The sequence below is a fragment of the Conger conger genome, chromosome 19 (assembly GCF_963514075.1).
Source record: "Conger conger chromosome 19, fConCon1.1, whole genome shotgun sequence".
Taxonomy (NCBI): Eukaryota; Metazoa; Chordata; class Actinopteri; order Anguilliformes; family Congridae; genus Conger; species Conger conger.
Window position 1 is genome coordinate 14,841,367 of NC_083778.1, and position 18,356 is coordinate 14,859,722.

Genomic DNA, 18,356 nt, shown 5'->3' on the forward strand with positions numbered 1-18,356 from the left:
ACAGACACAGATTGGGTTTAGTCCTGGACTAATCTTCATTGAAAACGGAATGTGTTTGAGGCCGAGGCTTAGTCGGTGTCTGTGAAATTGGCCTGACGAGACACTATCAGCAGTACTGTAGCAGTCTAGCATCCGACAAAACCATCATCTATCAAAATATTTATACAATTACAAGATGCTCGTACAGTAGTCCACAAATGTGGAGTGATTCTTTTTTCTGTTCTCAAGTATTTTGGCTTTTGGTTATGTTGCCCCAATGTATCAGAATTATAGGGGGTGTACGTAGCAGAGCTAATATAGCTGTATTAAATCCCTGTATACATTGGGACCGTGGCTGGGATAATGCATCCCTCTAGTGGTGAAATATGGTTTTCCTCCACTCATGTAAGAGGTGTGGCAAAAAAGAAAGGAGATGGGACAAGCTCATTAATGCTGAGGTAACGGTAACTGTGTCTAAACTGTGCTTAGAACCAGGTGCAGAAGAATCACAAAACATACTGTACAGATCCAATGCAGAATACATTACTCCATAGGCAGTTAAATTATTCATATTCACACAGACACATACCTAACTGAATTGTATCCATATTAATTTGGCTTTGAGTTATCATACAGAACGTTTATTCAAAAGAATCCCACCATAAATCACAGCCAGCATTTTGGAACAATAATGTCTATTTACATTGAAATCATTGATATATGCACACTTGGACAGGAGTCCACGGACTCAAACACTCCAAGGGTACAGTGCTCCCTTGAAACAATAACTTGAGGTTTTTTGTTTTCCTGAAAAGCAGGAAAACTGTTTTTATTAAAGTAGCCAACAATTCTTCGAGATAAGGCCTTATGAAATTCCATGACGCAAGGCAAGCAAAATACAAAATCCATATTAAATCCTATAAGGTTAACTGGCAAATGTGGCCCTTCATACAGTAATTATGCCATTAAAATGTATTCCTTCTCCTCAGTCGTATTACATTGGAACTGCTCGCTAATAAAATAAAACAAAATGACACTCTTTAGCAGGTGATGGGATCAGGATAACGTACGGTCTCGCCCTCCCCGGGGAACGTGGGTTTCAGACGCGCGGGGGCGGATGTTGTGCCGGAGACCCCTCCGCACCACTCTGTTCTGAAATGTCTCGTACAGACAGCACCTTTAGCGGACGTCCGCCTCGCCCCCCCTCATAGGTTGGCGTAGTAGCGGTGGCGGTTCTGGAACTCCCTGTAGGCGAAGTTGGCGTCCCGCATGCCGTGCGGGATTCTGCCGAAGGGGGCGTGGTCGTTGAAGCAGCTGGGGAAGACCTCGTCCACCACCTTCTCCGCCTCCGCCCGCGTCACCTTCCTGACCGCCAGGAAGGAGCGCAGGGCGCGGTCCCGCACACAGGCCTGCCAAACCCACACACGTCAGAGAGGCTCCACGCACCTCACACTCTCACAAATACAGGGACCAAGAGGGCCCAAAAAGGTACAAACGCTGCCCTATAGGTGCATAAAATCGCACCCCTAGCCAGCAATATAGAATTAATTATTAATTTGTGCCCCTTTTTTTTTTTTTTTTGCTTGGAAAAAGTTTTGATTTGTCCCCAAAGGGAGCTGTAGCCTTTTTAGGGTACATTTGGGAAATTTGATGTCCGAAGAACAGAAGTGTACCTCCATTGTGGCTTTATGTCTGAGAGTCCAGTGGAGGATGGGTATGCCCCTATAGCCCGGTTCCTCCTGAGATTTTTACTCCCCATAAGGGAGCTGCTTACCTCATATGCTATTGGGGGCTTAGGGCTGGTACGCTTTATTCCCCTGTGTTACCCTGTACAGCGTCTTCTGCCAAAAAGCGCGATAGAAATAAAACCGAACTGAACTGAATAGAACTTTCCAGGTCTTTCCGGATTCATCAGGAAGTACTGAAAAGTTAATGAAAGTTCTGGGGCAAATCCCATCCCTGCTTACTTGTAAATTAAAGATCCAAATTAGCATGGCAGAAGGCAAATTGTGTGAGAGATGTACGATTGTGGCCCTGTGTGCGGGGGAAAGGGGCGGAACGGGCGGAAGGTGCGGTCTACCTGGTGATGTCCCCAGAAGCCGAAGTTGAACCTGGCCAGCTCGTTGCTGAAGGCGCAATCTCCACTCAGATTGGCGGCTCGAATCTTAAAGCAGGGCGAAGATTATTTCACACACTGGAAATAGTATTTGTGTTATTACATGACAAAATGCTCAAAATGGGGGGGAGGGGTGCACATTGGCTCAGGAGGTAAGAGCAGTCAGCTGGCAGTCGGTGGGTTGCCGGTTCGATTCCCCCCTGGGTGTGTCGAAGTGTCCCTGACCAAGACACCCAACCCCTAATTGCTCCTGACGAGCTGGTTGGTGCCTTACATGGCAGCCTATCGAGTGTGTGCATGAATGGGTGAATGAGAAGCATCAATTGTACAGTCCTTTGGATTATATAAAGGCACTATATAAATGCCAAACATTTACCATTTACCAAGATAGAACTAAAGCCACATCACACTCGTGTTCAACAAACTGCAACACAGGGCAATACAATTAAATAGTTAAACATGGCCATAAATACAGACCGTTTCACTTGAGAAATGTGGAGGATCCAGGCAGCTGTACTGAATTCAAAAATAATGCTAAGAAAATCTCTGCATCCATATCATGAGCTAGGTACAAGAGGCCCATCTAGAGTTACAATGTGCCCTTAGGTTAAAATCAAAGTACACAGATCATTCTACGAGAATGCGCAACACGTTTTCCTGTTGAGACTCGACTTCCAAATAAGTGACAGTTCTGCGGTATATTATTTTGGACACCTTACCTCTGAACAAGCCAAATGCTTGTAATTGTTGAACCAGTCAACGTCTGCTCTGCAGTGGTCAAAGGCGTGGATGAGTTCGTGCGTGACCACCCTGTTCATGTGCGACTGCTGGTGGATGTTATTCTGGCACAAGACGATCTGTGATAGGAAAAAATGCTCATGTTCCCGTTAGCCGCTTATAAACTAATGTTACTATTTATGCGTTATTATTATTTCCATTAATTATTTAACTTATGCTGCTATCAGTAGCTACCGAGTTAGTTTGAATACATTGAAACTAACGTAATTTACGCACAGGCTAACGTATGACACATAGCCAGTTATGACATTGGTGTTCTTAGGCTTAACGTTAGCAAGGAAGGATCTAATGGTAAATGTATTAAGTTAGTTTTTGGCAGTGGTTATTGTCATTAGTAGCAGTAGTAGTAGCCAGTAGACTGCGGTTCCTTTAAATAATTCAACGATTCGCGCAGACTCACAATCCCTCAGTGGTTGCTTGGACATGTCTCAGAAAAACGAATTGAATCGTTATATTATAGTTCAATGGAAAAACTACACAATCCCACATTTGATTCATTATCCTATATTAACTACACGAGATCCAACATAATCATCTAGTGCAGCTTGAATTTGAACAAGGACTTCTAAGCTATATCACCATCCTTTCAATGACACTGTAATAATCAATACAATAATTCAATAAACGCGTTTAAATAGCTGCCATTTTGTCAGAAGACGCAGGTCGTACGGTAACCTGAAATGACCCCAAAGGAAATCCTCTCGAGGAGTCTGGAAGAATGTCTTACTTGGGATGATGTTGCATCAAAACCACCACTGACAATCCCGTCACAGTCTTCACATGAAAAATGGCGATCTTTATAAACGGCGCTGAAGAATTGTGAGATTAAAAAACACAATTAGCTTGAGAGTAAGACAGGCCGTAGTCCAATTTGTCCTGTTGCAAAGATTAATTCAATTTCAAGTGCAGAATGTAAGATATCATTGTATCCTAATAACGCAACTCAGTGAATCATTCTGCATAGTATAACAATGTTACCCATATTGTTATAGCTACCTATTCATATCATTATAACAATAGCTAAATACATACCATCCTGACTGGTTCATCGCACCAAGGAGGAGTTTTGCATAAGGACCTGGAAACGAAAGTGTATGCATTATTTTGATTGACTAACCTTACTTTGACAGCTGCTGGTTACAGCAATGACGACCAGCTTGAATGTAGGCTAACGTTAGCTTAGCTTGCAAGTTAGCTAGGCTAGCCAAGTCAGCGTGCAGGCATTTTCAGAGCATAGCGGCTGGTTAGCATGCTGGGTATACAGCTATTGTCGACCTTAACGTTAGGTAGCCAGATTTCTGCGTGTCAATTGAACTACCTCAAAATAAACTCACTTGTCTCCAATGCCAAGTGCAGCATGACCTGGCATTTATGGTTTGAGGTAAATATGGTTTCAGCGATTGATCCTTTTTGGAATTTCTTCGTATTCCTCTCCGGGAACAGGTTGTAGCCAAAGTCCTCTTCTTGTTGTTTGCTCTGGTCCATTTCACAGAAAACCCGCTAGCTCGCTAATGTTACGTTAACGCTGTCTGCCTACTTAGCTGCTCCTTTCAGCGACCGGATTTAGCTAACTAGATACCAAGTATCAAGTCAACAACTACCTTACTAGGCTAGCCAAAACGGAGGGCAACGAACGGCAGCTCTGAAGCTAAGTGAAGTTAGCGAGCAAGCAAACGATACCACCCAGAGGTCGTTTGCTATGTTGCACACTAAAGTTGGATGGTGTTCCTGTTAACCCCTTACAATCCTGAATATGTTTCTTGAAATGCATTAACCATTCTATTATGCCAATGAGCTACTATTTATGCATTCATTTTGCATAGACCCATGTAGCTACCTTGCTAGCATGTACACATTGAAACTTAGTTACACTTGGGTTATATGTATGACATTTAGATGACATCGGTTATGAATGTGACATGTCCTTAGGCTAATGTTAGCAAACAAGGACCATTAACTTTGCTAAGTTGTTTGATACGTGTAAATATTTTTGTTGTTGTTATTAGTCGTTGTTGTTGTTTGTAGTAATAGGAGTAGTAGCAATAGTAGGAAGCTATTGGCTTTGCGGTTCCTTAAATAGTTCGACGATTCGCGCAGACTCAGAAACCCTCTGTGGTTGCTGGGATATGTTTCTGTCATGGCGCGGTGCACAAACGAAACACGACAACCTGCCGGTGGAATATTCTAGTTTGTGTGTCTTACAAGGTAGTTTTGGAGTTGATCGTACAGTTATTGATGTCTGTATGTGACGGGGGTCGACAGGTACTACGTACAAGCTAGATTCAATCCAGATTCAGTTTTGAGGTAATGTTAACGTATCTAATGTTTCGTAGCTAGCTCGCATTAGCTAGTCTAGCTCAAGATGAGCTAACATTAGCTAGCGCGCGTGCTTTCTACCACTTTATCAAGTTGGTAGCTAAGCTATAAATAGCCAAGTTAGACATCGCTATTTTCTTGCAATTGATCATTTAAGTGAATTACGTTAGCGGACAGACTGGTTAGCTACAAGTAACGTCTGATAACGTGGCATTTCGATGTAGCTTTTTGATGATAGATGTCAACTGTCAAACTATTGTAAACAACGTTTAGTAAACATTTCCTCGTCGTTCACGTGTAATGCTAGCTAGTTTTAGTAATGCACCATTATCCATCTCTTGATATTTTCTGCTTTGCCACATTAACATCTTTTTCCAATTCAGCTCGTTTCAAACTTCACAAAACAGGTCTTGACATATCATACTAGCTCGTGTAATTTTAAAAATCCTCATTCATTAGTTTTATCCTTTATTTCCCCAGCCGTACAATGTCCGGAGGAAATAAAGCCATTGAACTGCAGTTACAAATGCGTCAAAATGCGGAGGAGCTGCACGATTTTATGAAAGAACTTGACAGCTGGGAGACCGACATCAAGAAGAAAGACGACCAATTAAGAACTGGAGGCGCTGGCGAACCGCGACAGGTAAGTGACGCGGCTGCAGCCTGCAGGATTTACTTCAATTCCCAGCTTGATATATAATGCGATAATAGCCAGTTTATTAATATTTTAATAAAAGCAGCAGTGTAAATACGCAAGCCTGCTGTTAAATAGTTGTGATTTCTTTTGTATGCCTTACTAACCGACATCTTTTCATCTTTCAGCAAAATTTACCTCCCATTCGGAATAAGGATTTTCGACAGAAGAAGAAGGAGAATAAGAAGATGGCAAGCAACAACACTAATAGCCAGCAGAAGCAGTCCAGAATAAGGTCTTATGACTACCAGTCCTGGGACAAATTCGATGTGGTACATTTTTTATTCTTATTTTTAATCCGTAGCATATGTAAAGGTGTACAAGGCATCCCCTCCATCAGAATACACACATTGAGGGGAAATCTTCTCAAAGGATGTTTGAAAATGTCCTGGGCGACCTCAGGAACTTCCCTAAACTGTATTGTGACTTTTTGTTGTGTGGATTTATTTATGGTGTCTACCAACTGCCTCTCTGAGAACTTTGCCTCGATGATTTGTGTTGAAACCCAGTGAGAATACACCTTTCTTTTACTGGAACTGTACCAAATTCAATTTTATAATATTTTTTGCTTCAAAGATGTAATTCTTTTTGCATGCTTTCCTGCATATTGACCCAAGGCTTATTGACATTTGTGTCATGTTCTCCACATGTTATATTTGATCAATGTTGTAGGACAAGGCGCTGGAGTCCATGGACAAGGAGGAGAGCCCTGATTCTGAGTCTGAGCCAGAGGAGACCGGGGGCCCTGTGGACCGAGAGTGTGCACTAACAGAGAAAGAGAAAGTATGTTTTACTCATGAGTCAAGACTCCCTTAGCTGCTCATCCTAAACTGCTATGCCTTCCAAATTGTGCGTGCGTGTGTGTGTGAGTGTGTGTGGTGAGAGTTTTTTAGTAGGAAAAAGGCCTGCGATATTGTGAAAATTGGAAGGATTTTACATGTATTTTTTACAGTAGATATGCATTAAGCATGTTAAGTAAGTTTTGAGTTTCCAAAATGAGTAGTCGAGCACTGTGATGATGAAATTGGTTCTTAGAGTATTTTTCATCTCGAGGGGTCCACTGGATTGGCGTAAACCGTTCCTTTTATGTGTTGGTACCCCATGCGCTTGTTCTCGTTCACAAAGGCGTTGTTTTTCTTCTTCTTTTCAGGGCAATCGGCTTTTTAAGGAGGGGCAATATGACGAAGCGATCGAGTGCTACACCGCGGGCATGAATGCTGACCCCTCCAATCCGGTGTTGCCCACAAACCGAGCCACGTGTTTCTTCAGACTCAAAAAGTACGCACTGCGCCTCCGCCCTTTGAACAGAGCAGAACTCGGTGCACAAGCGCCTGACAGGGTTCTTGTCACCTGAAGTCCATATTAGCTGTAATGCATTGAAGTGGAGTTATTTCAACTTTAAACCGGAGAGCAGAACTGCAGCAGTCTGCAGTATGCATTCTCTGGGTCTTGAGCTGAGGTCTGCTGCCAGAGTTCATGCCACGGCTTTAGAGACCGATACTTCTGTAACCTTTCCTGACATGTTTAACCGCACAGAGACTCTTTGCGCTCTTGCCAGCGTAGACAAAAATAAACCTCCACACTAGCAAGGACCGCTGTAATAAGGCACTCTTTATTACATGGAGGGAAACGCATCAGTACAGTGCATTCTCTGATACATGTACTCTGTGTGTTACATCAGAACACACACACACACACTCTGTGTTGTCCCAGCCATGTACTTTATCTGACCGATGGCGTCGGAACAGACGCAGGGACGGCTCGTTCAGCGACTCCTTCAGTGTCACGCCTCACGCTCTTCCTCTCCAGGTACGCCGTCGCTGAGTCCGACTGCAACCTGGCCATCGCCCTGGACAGGAACTACGCCAAGGCCTACGCCCATCGAGGGGCCGCCCGCTTCGCCCTCTGCCGTCTGGAGTCCGCCCTCCAGGGTGAGGTCGCGCAGGGGTCATTCATCGCCGTGGTTACAGTCAGCCATGTGAAACGGTGATATAAAATGGTGCTGGCCAGACTGCAGGGCCCACCATGAACATAACCTTTCAGTTCAGCTTTCACCCCTACTCACAGAGTAATGTGCAGCAGTTTAGTGTGCTATTATCCGCAGAATACTGTCTATGCTTTGCTTTCTAACTGTGTTAATGGGCCACTTGAAATGGTGTCATCTTTTTAAAAAAAATTTTTTAACCCCCCTGTTGGTGACTATCACACCAGATTCTGAATAAAATGTAATGTCTGCATTTGTACTTCCTCCCAAATAATCAGATTACGAGACGGTGTTGAAGCTGGACCCCGACAACCTGGAGGCCAAGAACGAAGTGAGGAAGATAAAGGAGGTGTGACTTCATTCCTTTTATTCCTTTTCTCCCAAATCTGAAAGAACACCGGTCCCTGGAGCATTATCCACAAGTTTAATTCATGGTCCATTATCTAAAGTATACATAATGTCTTCACCCGTGAGGCTCAGTGTCCAGTAAAGTGGCTGTGTCTCACTTGGCTGATGTATTTGTTCTCGGTTCGCTAAGCCAGACTTTGTCACGTTGTTCGGGTGTTTATGATAACACGGACGGGGCTGTTGGTATCGCCCCGTGCTTCTCTCCACAGGCTCTTTCCCAGCGTGGCCCGAAAATGGACGGAGAAGAGACGGACAAAAAGAAGCTCTCAGAAGCAGGCGACGGGAAGGTCAAAGAGCAGCAAGTTCGACAGCTGGCCGTCGTGCAGAAAGACCTTGTACGTGTTTTTCACAATACTCTCCTATCCTCTCGCCCCCCAAAATATTATTCTCCATTTTCAGTCATGCCCAAAATATTATTCTTGACACACGCTCATGTTGTGTTTCAGGGAAATGGCTACTTTAAAGAGGGCAGGTACGAGGTGGCTGTAGAGTGTTATTCCAAAGGCATGGAGGCCGATGCCACCAACGCCCTCCTGCCTGCGAACAGGGCCATGGCTTTCCTGAAGCTTCAGAGGTAACTGTTAGCCTCAAGGCTGACTGTGGGGAGTGGCTGTAATCAGTCTGCCAAACCTTCTGAACCTGACCTCACCTCAGAGCCCCTACCACTAGTGGAGGTGCGACAGTGAAAGTCTCCTGACTGGTTCTGCTGGGTGTGTGAGCTCTCTCCTGACTGGTTTTGCTGGGTTTGTGAGCTCTCTGCTGGTTGGTCCTGCTGGGTTGTGTGAGCTCTCTCCTGACTGGTTCTGCTGGTCGTGTGAGCTCTCTCCTGACTGGTTCTGCTGGTTGTGTGAGCTCTCTCCTGACTGGTTTTGCTGGTTGTGTGAGCTCTCTCCTGACTGGTTCTGCTTGGTCTGTGAGCTCTCTCCTGACTGGCTGACTGTGTTTGCGCAGGTATGCGGAGGCAGAGGAGGACTGCAGCAGGGCCATAGCTCTGGATGCCACCTACACCAAGGCCTTCGCTCGGAGAGGCACTGCCAGAGCAGCCCTGGGGAAAATGAGGGAGGCCAGGCAGGGTAAAGACCCGGCCACTTCTGCCAGACTTCTGCCATTAACTTCTCTATTTCCCTGATTAATGCTGGGACATACTGGTTGTCGGACCCTAAAGGTCTCTTGGGCCGTCAATATTTGGCTGTATTGATGAGCATTTTCTCCTGCTGCCTTCATGTGTGCGCCTATGACATTCCCAAGTCCTCATTTAGCATGTCCCGAGTAATCAGAAAAATTGCACGTGCCTACATGGATTCCATTCTAAAGAGCATGGCTATATGCCTTTAAAGATCCTGAAATTCAATGAAATGTTGATGTCATAACTGTATGCGTGCATGATCAGTTTTTTGCACAGTGACGGTGATTATTTATTTGTGTTACACTCACAGATTTTGAGCAAGTCTTGAAACTTGAGCCAGGAAACAAGCAAGCAATGGACGAACTTAAGAAAATCTCAGCCGTATGTATGATAATGTATTATAATGCATTATAATGCCAAGAACAGGGAAAGCCTGCACTGTGACAGTGGGTTAGGACTGGTGTTAGTTTGTTCTCCTCTCTGTTTGAGAAGGACGCTGCTGCCCGTGGATTGACCTCTGACCCTCCGGCGCTCGGTGAGCAGAGTCTGAGGAGGACGGTCCAGCCTGTCGATAAACCCCTGCATCTCAGATCCACCGTACGTTGGACCGCAATTTACCCGTCAACCTTCTCCAGCTCTTAGACTGGTTATTTGCTTCGCTGAATATGAAATGTGTACCGTTTAAAAAAAATAAGAATATTTCGGAAGAATCTAACGGTGAGTTGAAACGTTAAAGCACGCACTGCGTCTTCACCCTTTGTTCCTGTCATCCGAAGCCCATATTATTTTTATTTTGATCCTGTGAAGCAGGTGAAGGTGCTATATAAATAAAATGTACTTACTTACTTACCTAGCTGTAATGTATTGTAGTGGAGTTATTTCCACTCTAAACTGGAGAGCAGAAGTCTGCATTCTCTGGGTCTAGAGCTCAGGTCTGTAAGGGAGACTCTTTGTGCGTGTGTTCCAGAAGCCTTTGAGGAGAATAGAGATTGGAGAAGTTGGGGGGGACCCCCCGGTTTTGGCGAGCCCCCCTTCCCGCTCTCCGGACAGAGGGGCTGCGGGCGACGATGGGAAAGGCCCGTCGCCTCTGCTGGGCTCCCCCTGCGCCAAGATCCAGAAGATAGAGGAGATCTCCGACTCTCCCGCACAACCCCCAAGCGAGTAAGAGGCTCTCCATGCCTGTGACTCTGCATTAGCTGTGTGTCAGGCTTAGCTCACTGTGACTCTGCATTAGCTGTGTGTCAGGCTTAGCTCACTGTGACTCTGCATTAGCTCTGTGTGTCAGGCTTAGCTGACTGTGACTCTCCATTAGCTCTGTGTGTCAGGCTTAGCTCACTGTGACTGTGCATTGGCTCTGTGTGTCAGGCTTAGTGATTTCTCCGTCCTGTCATACAGGAGTCCACATAGAGGCGGCAAGGACGCTCAACCAATGAGGCGCAAGGAAGACCTCACCAGTCAGCAAGCCCCGCCCCCTTCCGCGTCTGAACCACTTGCCGTTCCCGCCCTCCCGGTAAACAGCTTCCAGCTGGAGGCGGACTTACGGAAGCTGAAGAATCACCCCGAGACCATGTACAAGTACTTAAAGGTGCACTCAAGCTACTCCCAGTAGCAAATCCCTTTTGTGTTGAGAGCACTAAAATATTCCCAGAATTGTCCTTGTTTGGGATACGTTAAATTGCTCCTTGGTTCCTCACGAAATCTGACTCTCGCATTCTTTCATTCCAGCAAATCGAACCGGACAAGTACCCCAAGGTTTTCCAGAACTCTCTGGAACCACACATCCTAAATCAGATTCTGTGGATTTTTAAAAGCTTCTACATCAAGTATGTGTATTTTTTTATTTTTCATTTAACCTTTATTTTACCAGGAAATAGTCCCATTGAGATTTACATCTCTTCTACAAGGCCAAAATGGCTTAAAATATAACAAATAACAAAGATTGTGCATTGTATAGCACAGCCGCGAGTTTGACGACTGATACTGGCAACGCAAGGACGTTTGTCACATCTTATAACAGTTTAAGACATGCAGGTCAGGTCAGGTGTACTCCTGACATTACCTTTGACCGAGGCTCTGGCCTCAGAACTGCAGCTGGTCCCTGGGCGCTGCACTGTGGCTGCCCACTGCTCCTGCATAACGAGGACGGGTCAAACGCAGAGGACACATTACCCCACAGGGTTCATTACAGTGTACCTTCTATCTTTAGCCTGAGTCTAAAGTGAACGAGAAAGAGAATTGCCTGTCTGATGTCTTAACACCCTGACCCGAGAACCTGGACTTTCAGGTTTGAAGCGCCGTCTCTCATCCTGGAGGCTCTGAGAAGCCTGGCGACCGTGAGGAGGTTCGACATGGCCGTCATGTTCATGTCCGCCGCTGAGAAGAAAGGTAGAGTGCAGGAAACGAACAGCCTGTCTGCAGCATGACCGCTTTTTCACAGTAAAATGTTTTCTAGGGCTCCTTAAATACAGGCAGAAGGTGTGTCCCTCGACCCTTTCCCTGTTCCAGGTCTTAAAGTACGTGTTATTTAGTCTTGATTGCCTCTTTTTTTATTTTATTTCAGTTTTACAAGAATTATTTGATTGTCTCTGCCATGCCGGCTTGGAGGATGAATCTACCCGAGCCCTGCAGAAGAAGTACGAGGTGTGACCGTCTCGTTCACGAGAAGCAAGCAACAAGATGTCATCTTGGCCCTTGGAGACGTTTGTTTCTTACAGTAAAGAAAAAGATGAAATGTATTATTGCTAGGGCAGCTGCAGCCCGGTTGAGCTCTCCAGACTCTTCCACTCAGAACAGCTGGGCCGCGAGCCAAAGCGTTTCTCCTGCCTCAGGTGTCTGTGCTCAGGGTGAAACGGTTCCCTTCTCTGAAGCAGCGGCCTAGCGGCTCTGTATGCATGGCATTTCAGTTACGTCTGCGTTCCAGAGCCGTGGAAGGCCCCGGAATGGAGAACCCACGACTGTATGTAATAAAACGCATCCGTTTACGCTGTCTCATGGTATGAATTATCATTCAATTATGTTGTAATCCTCTTATTGCCCGAGTCTGCCTGTCTGGAAGTCAAAATAAATGTCAACTTCTGTCAGTGCTGACTTGGTAGCCTCTTGTTTTGCGCGAATTTTGTTCTCTCATTTTCATTAAATTTTTTGAATTAAAAGTTTTGTTTTATTTCTCTTTATTGCTGGCAGGAAATGAATTTTTACTGAAAAGGTCAGTTTAAAAGCAACAATCACTTCGGTGCTAATAAACACCGTCACGAGTTTGAACGATATAAAAACGAAAAGGTCGCAAACTTTCCGTACAACAAAAGTTCAGCTTGTATTTGCATCCCGATGTAAGCCGTGTCCGTTTGCAAAAGGGGTGAAAACATTCAGTCCGGGATATCTGCAGAGGGCACCATGAAAACTTCTATCTGTTCCTGTCTTTCCGCTCATTCCTGTCCTTCTTCACACGACGACCAATTTATGGAGGGGACACTTATCCCACCCCTGACCCCCTCCGAGTTACTCCTCTCCTGCCTTGTGTTATATCTCAATCGTAGACTGTAGATAAACAGATTTCAACAAGTTCAACTGTCACATGCATTAATTGGAATTAATTGGCAGGCAGGCAGGCAGCCCGGGAAAGTATCCTCTTGGGCTCCATCTGTGCTCCTAATGCAGTACAGGCCTTTGACATGGGCGTGGCCTCTGTGTCGAGTGAAGGCATGGATGCTGTCTCGCTTGAGTTTCTGTGGTCATAGCTTCTTCAGTCTGCTGTAGCAATGTCCAATGCGCTAGGACTCTGATGGCACTGTGGTATTGTCTCTGCCTCTTGACCAAGGGGACCTGAGTTCAAGTACCGCTGTGGTGGGTGTGTTTTCCTCCTTTGATGTTTCAGACTGTGTTTCAGACTTTACTATACCGAACGAGAGCTTCAGACTGTGGTCCCTGGAGTGGCGCGACGGGTAAGTACTAGTGTCTTTGACGCTGTGTTTGTGGGTTCAATCCCCACTTGTGATGTCTGCCTATGTCTAACCTCTGCTTGTCATTCACAGGTGCTGATGCGGTGGAGGTGGTCCTGGAGAAGAGGATGCAGCCCCTGAGAGGTAAGTGGGGAGGGGGATCCCCCTGGGGGGGTTGGGGGTGGGGAGGGTAGATGGGGGGCCCTGGCCCCCCGGAGGTGGGGAGGAGGAAAGGTGGGGGTGTTGGAGCATGGGAGGCGAAAGAAGGGGGGATTGGGGCACAGGAGGAGAGTGGGGGTTGCTGGAACAGGGGAGGTGGCCCTTTTGGTGCCTGCTGGCCACTGGGTCCCCTGAAGCCACTGCTAGGGTTTGGCCAAAAGGGCCACCTGCCCTGTTCACCTCCCACCCCGGGTCCAGTCCTCCTACCCTGCCCCAATCCCCCCTTCTTTCTCCTCCCATGCTCCAACACCCCCACCTTTCCTCCGCCCCACCTCCGGGGGGCCAGGGCCCCCCATCTACCCTCCCCACCCCCAACCCCCCCAGGGGGATCCCCCTCCCCACTTACCTCTCAGGTGCTGCATCCTCTTCTCCCACTGCACAGGAACCACTCAGGCATCAGCATCTGTGAATGAGAGACAGGGGTTAGACATGTACACAGTGAGAATTGAACTTACAATTTTTGAATTTGCTGGACTGGAACACTTACCCATTGAGCCACTTGCATCCTTGGGGACCACCTCTCCATCACCCTTCGATACCTTCTCTCCCCCACCCTTGGGGACCACCAACGTTGCTCAGGTGCAGCGCTCGGGGATTCGAACCAGCAACCTCTACCTCCTGAGGTGCGGTCTTATCTCTTACGCCACGGTGTCCTTCGCATTTGCGCTTGATTTTTCCTAGTACTTAAATGACACAATGGTCAAAAGCTGTGCAAACTGAAAAGAAGGTGGGTTTGAACCCTGGACCTTGCTGTTGCAAGGCAGGAGTCATTCCTGCACACCACACTGACTTGTGTTTTTAGTGTGTCTTTTCAGCATTGAAGTGAATTTGGTGAGGCATCAGTAATGGAAACACAAAAGGGGGAACTGGGGTTCAAACCCTCAAGCTCATCGTTCAGAGCCCATGACACTACCTTCACGCCACCATCATGTTCAGTCGTTCGTCAGACGCAGCAGTAGATAGAATAGGACACTACAGAAATGTAAGAGAAGTAAAAGACAAAGGGATGGATTTGAACCCAGGAGCTTTGGGCCCACAGGTGGGGACTTTATCTTTGTGCCAACATCTCCGGAGTGTTTGATGTGGCTCTGCAGTGGACTGAAGAAGATGAGACCACAGACACACAAAGTAAAGCTGAGGGTGCTGGGTTTGAACCCATAGCCTCTTGATCCCGAGTCAATGACAATACCATCGCACCACAGCTGCCTTAACACGTTTTCTTGTGATCTAGTAGACTGATGATGATGAGCTGACAGAACCATAAGAGAGAAGTAAAGAGGAGATTCGAACCCTGTTGCTTTGCATTCGTAGGCAAAGACATTGCCATTGAGCCAACCACACTTTGGCGTTTCTGCCTCGAGTATGATAGAATATGATAAGAATGTAGAAACACAAGAGAAGTAAAGACAACGGGTGAGGTTTGAACCCTTGACGTCTGGGCCTGTAGACAGACACCATTCCATTACGCCACTGCTGTCTTATTGTTGTGTATTGATGTAGAAGACAGAAGATGATTAGCTGACAGAGACACAAGAGAGGGATTTGAACCCTCGACCTCTTGGTCCAGAGACGGTGACTCTACCATTAGAGCCATGGGAACCTGTACTCCTCGGCAGCTTTAACAGCCTCATAAGATTCAATTCAATTAAACTGTAGGAGATATTTTTTTTCGTTTGGTATTCTTGCATTTTCACATTTTCAAAGTGCCATTCTATTATATCTCAGGATACATTCGGAAGCACTACCGGTTATGAATACGAAAGCTGCACACTATGCGTAAGTAGACCGTGGAGTCGAACCGCCGACCTACTGACTGCAAAGCCAATGCCTTAACCACTACACTACAGACACAGCACAGTTATTATAGGAGGTGATGATGCTGTTCTACACTGGGCTTAATGCTTATGAGAGTGATGCAGTACTACACTGCTGCTACAGAGGGCTTAATGCTTAGGAGAGTGATACAGTACTACACTGCTGCTACAGAGGGCTTAATGCTTATGAGAGTGATACAGTACTACACTGCTCCTACAGTGGGCTTAATGCTTATGAGAGTGATGCAGTGCTACACTGCTGCTACAGAGGGCTTAATGCTTATGAGAGTGATTCAGTGCTACACTGCTGCTACAGAGGGCTTAATGCTTATGAGAGTGATGCAGTGCTACACTGCTGCTACAGAGGGCTTAATGCTTATGAGAGTGATGCAGTTCTACACTGCTGCTACAGAGGGCTTAATGCTTATGAGAGTGATGCAGTTCTACACTGCTGCTACAGAGGGCTTAATGCTTATGAGAGTGATGCAGTGCTACACTGCTGCTACAGAGGGCTTAATGCTTATGAGAGTGATGCAGTTCTACACTGCTGCTACAGAGGGCTTAATGCTTATGAGATGATGCAGTACTACACTGCTGCTAGAGAGGGCTTAATGCTTATGAGGGTGATGCAGTTAACAGAGGCTCAGACCACAGAAACACAAAAGAAGCAAGAAGGAAGAAAATAGTTTGAACCCAAAAGTGAACACAACACAAGTGAAAAAGTAAAAACCGCAGCCTGACATATAGAAGCTACTTTGTGAAAGCTTTTGTGATTTCAAGTCCCATCCAATCAGATGACCTAATTAGTAGGTTAAAGCTTCCAGGTGTGCCTTTCTGTGCCTTTGAATGGCTTCCTTCACATTGATTGATTGATAGACTGAGAAAGCACTGATTTTCTCTGTGAAATGCAGTGGGGTGTGTTAGGGGCAGGGTTATAAAAAGCACATTTTCACATAAAGATAGTTGTATGTGTTTTGGAATTCTCCATAAAATTTCAGCCTTGAAAGTTTTGAATTGTACTGTCATTGATCAATAAAAATAATATGAAGAAGGACTGTTTCAGAAGAGCTTTATTATCCACATCCACATGAATTTGCAAACCAAAACCCAAAAAAATAACACAACAGACTTGATATTTTTTACATCCAATTTTCTCTGCTGTACAGACATTTTTTGAGCAGCAGAGGGAGGCAAACCCCTGATGTGAAGTGCACCGCACTGATTACACTGATCCACTCTTGCAATTCCTTCAAGCACAAAGATGGGCCCAGCATTTATTTTTTATTTAATTTTTTTATTGGTGGGGGATCTGTGTGATATCTTTTCACGGTTGACAGATACCTACGAAATATTTCATTCAAAATCCCGCCTGAAAACACATTAAATGTTCTCTGAAGTGCATTTACTCTGAGATTTCGAAAATCAGGGACGCCAGATGCCTACTTTTTTCTTAAAAATTCCCCATTTGGGGGGATTTACAAGGGATTTACAATGATCTTGTAACAATGTTTTAACACAAAAATCGTACCCATTGTCCCTTTAATGAAACGAAGCTGTTCTTTTTTTTTTATCAGGCTGCAATTATATTTTCTGTCCAGGAGCGGGAGGCAAATCCCCAACTTGAAGCGCCCTGCGTTATTTCCACCGATGCACTCATTCGTAAAACATTTATTTTATCAACAAAACTTCCATGATGATTATCAAATCAAAATATTTAAATATAGTATGTATACAAGTGGGGGAAAGAACAATAAATATATTCGTAATAAACCATGTTGTATGTCCACCAGAGGGAGTTATGTATTAAATTAACTGTAGTGCACTTCGGTGATTCAGTGAATCCATTCCTCAAGTCAGCTTTCCATCCTGTTCAACACAGATGGCCTCATTAATACAAAAATGCAGTCATATAACAGCGCTGTAGTTTAATACAAAATTAGGATGATTTAGGCAAAGGAATTTGTGATAACCCCGCTGTGATAACCCCGCTGTGATAACCCGTGAAGTACAATTGTCATGAGCGTGGAAAAAAACATATCGTCCATATTAGAAATGAGAAATAATGATCAAACCAAGATGTGTGCTTTCAACAACTTTATTTCTCAGTCACACAAAATTGCAAAATTGGTCCAAAGGTTGACAATTTACATGCTAAGTGCAAGTTTGCCCTGTACACAATTACATATTAATTTCATGTATTTGACTTGCCATTTGTCATTACTGGACGGGTAATTAAACGTCACATCTGATCAGAAGCCCTAATTCATTAAAGGTGTAAAAACACAGGGCTCGTCATAAATACAGTGATCCGTTTTTCACCATGAAACATAATTCAGTGTGTTTCTGTGTTAATTTAGCCTTGAAAGTTGTGTTGTGTGAATTGTACTGTTATTCAAAAGGTGCTGACTACAGAGACACCTTGTGGACAATTAATATAATTAATTTGGAGCAAAATGGGTCAATAAAATAATACGAATACTCCAGGGTAAACATTAAAAATGCACATACATTTGACAAGCATACAGAAAATAGACGTGAACATGACAATTCTGTGATTTCTTGTAACCCGACTGGTTCTGCTGTAATGCCATTTTTCAGTCCATGAACATACTCTTACTGTATCTACTGCGTTAAATACAGACACACAATTTATTAAATGATGTGGAGACTGTGAAGGGTCTCTTGAAATGTGTGTACCAAACAGGGAGAAATACTATAGAAGCACATCAAATAGATTCATTTTGTTATATAAACATAAACACAAAGAAAATTGGTTTCAGTCAGTCAGTTCAGTGTATATACTAAATATGCAGATGTAGTTACAGCATGAAATATAAACAAATTACAATACTGCTCTTAAGAGATTTTTTCAACATTTCAATGCTTCCTAATATAGTTAGTACCTGTTCAGCCAAATGTGGCGGCTACAGAGACATCTGGTGGAGAATTTATAGAATGCATCTT

The 18,356-nt window shown here is 44.8% G+C and overlaps 2 protein-coding genes across 5 annotated transcripts; one reads left to right on the forward strand and one right to left on the reverse strand.

Moving 5' to 3' along the window:
* Positions 1–604: 604 nt before the first annotated feature.
* Positions 605–4,810, reverse strand: atp23 (ATP23 metallopeptidase and ATP synthase assembly factor homolog). The gene is made up of 6 exons (XM_061229609.1): positions 4,228–4,810; positions 3,926–3,971; positions 3,621–3,702; positions 2,815–2,952; positions 2,060–2,143; positions 605–1,388 (listed from the first exon to the last, which is right to left on the reverse strand). Exons 1-6 carry the CDS (start codon positions 4,376–4,378, stop codon positions 1,185–1,187), a joined length of 705 nt encoding a protein of 234 aa, XP_061085593.1. The 5' UTR covers positions 4,379–4,810; the 3' UTR covers positions 605–1,184.
* Positions 4,117–12,501, forward strand: rpap3 (RNA polymerase II associated protein 3). Of its 4 annotated transcripts, none has more exons than XM_061229607.1 (17): positions 4,117–4,274; positions 5,690–5,852; positions 6,032–6,175; positions 6,576–6,686; positions 7,054–7,181; positions 7,713–7,834; positions 8,166–8,236; positions 8,505–8,630; positions 8,742–8,869; positions 9,247–9,368; positions 9,732–9,810; positions 9,913–10,018; positions 10,389–10,582; positions 10,817–11,006; positions 11,147–11,244; positions 11,706–11,806; positions 11,982–12,501. In XM_061229607.1, exons 2-17 carry the CDS (start codon positions 5,697–5,699, stop codon positions 12,065–12,067), a joined length of 1,962 nt encoding a protein of 653 aa, XP_061085591.1. In that variant the 5' UTR covers positions 4,117–4,274; positions 5,690–5,696; the 3' UTR covers positions 12,068–12,501. The 4 variants fall into 4 exon arrangements, with proteins under 4 accessions (XP_061085591.1, XP_061085590.1, XP_061085589.1 ...); XM_061229606.1 differs by lacking the exon at positions 4,117–4,274 and adding an exon at positions 5,006–5,098; XM_061229605.1 differs by lacking the exon at positions 4,117–4,274 and adding an exon at positions 5,017–5,197.
* Positions 12,502–18,356: the final 5,855 nt, after the last annotated feature.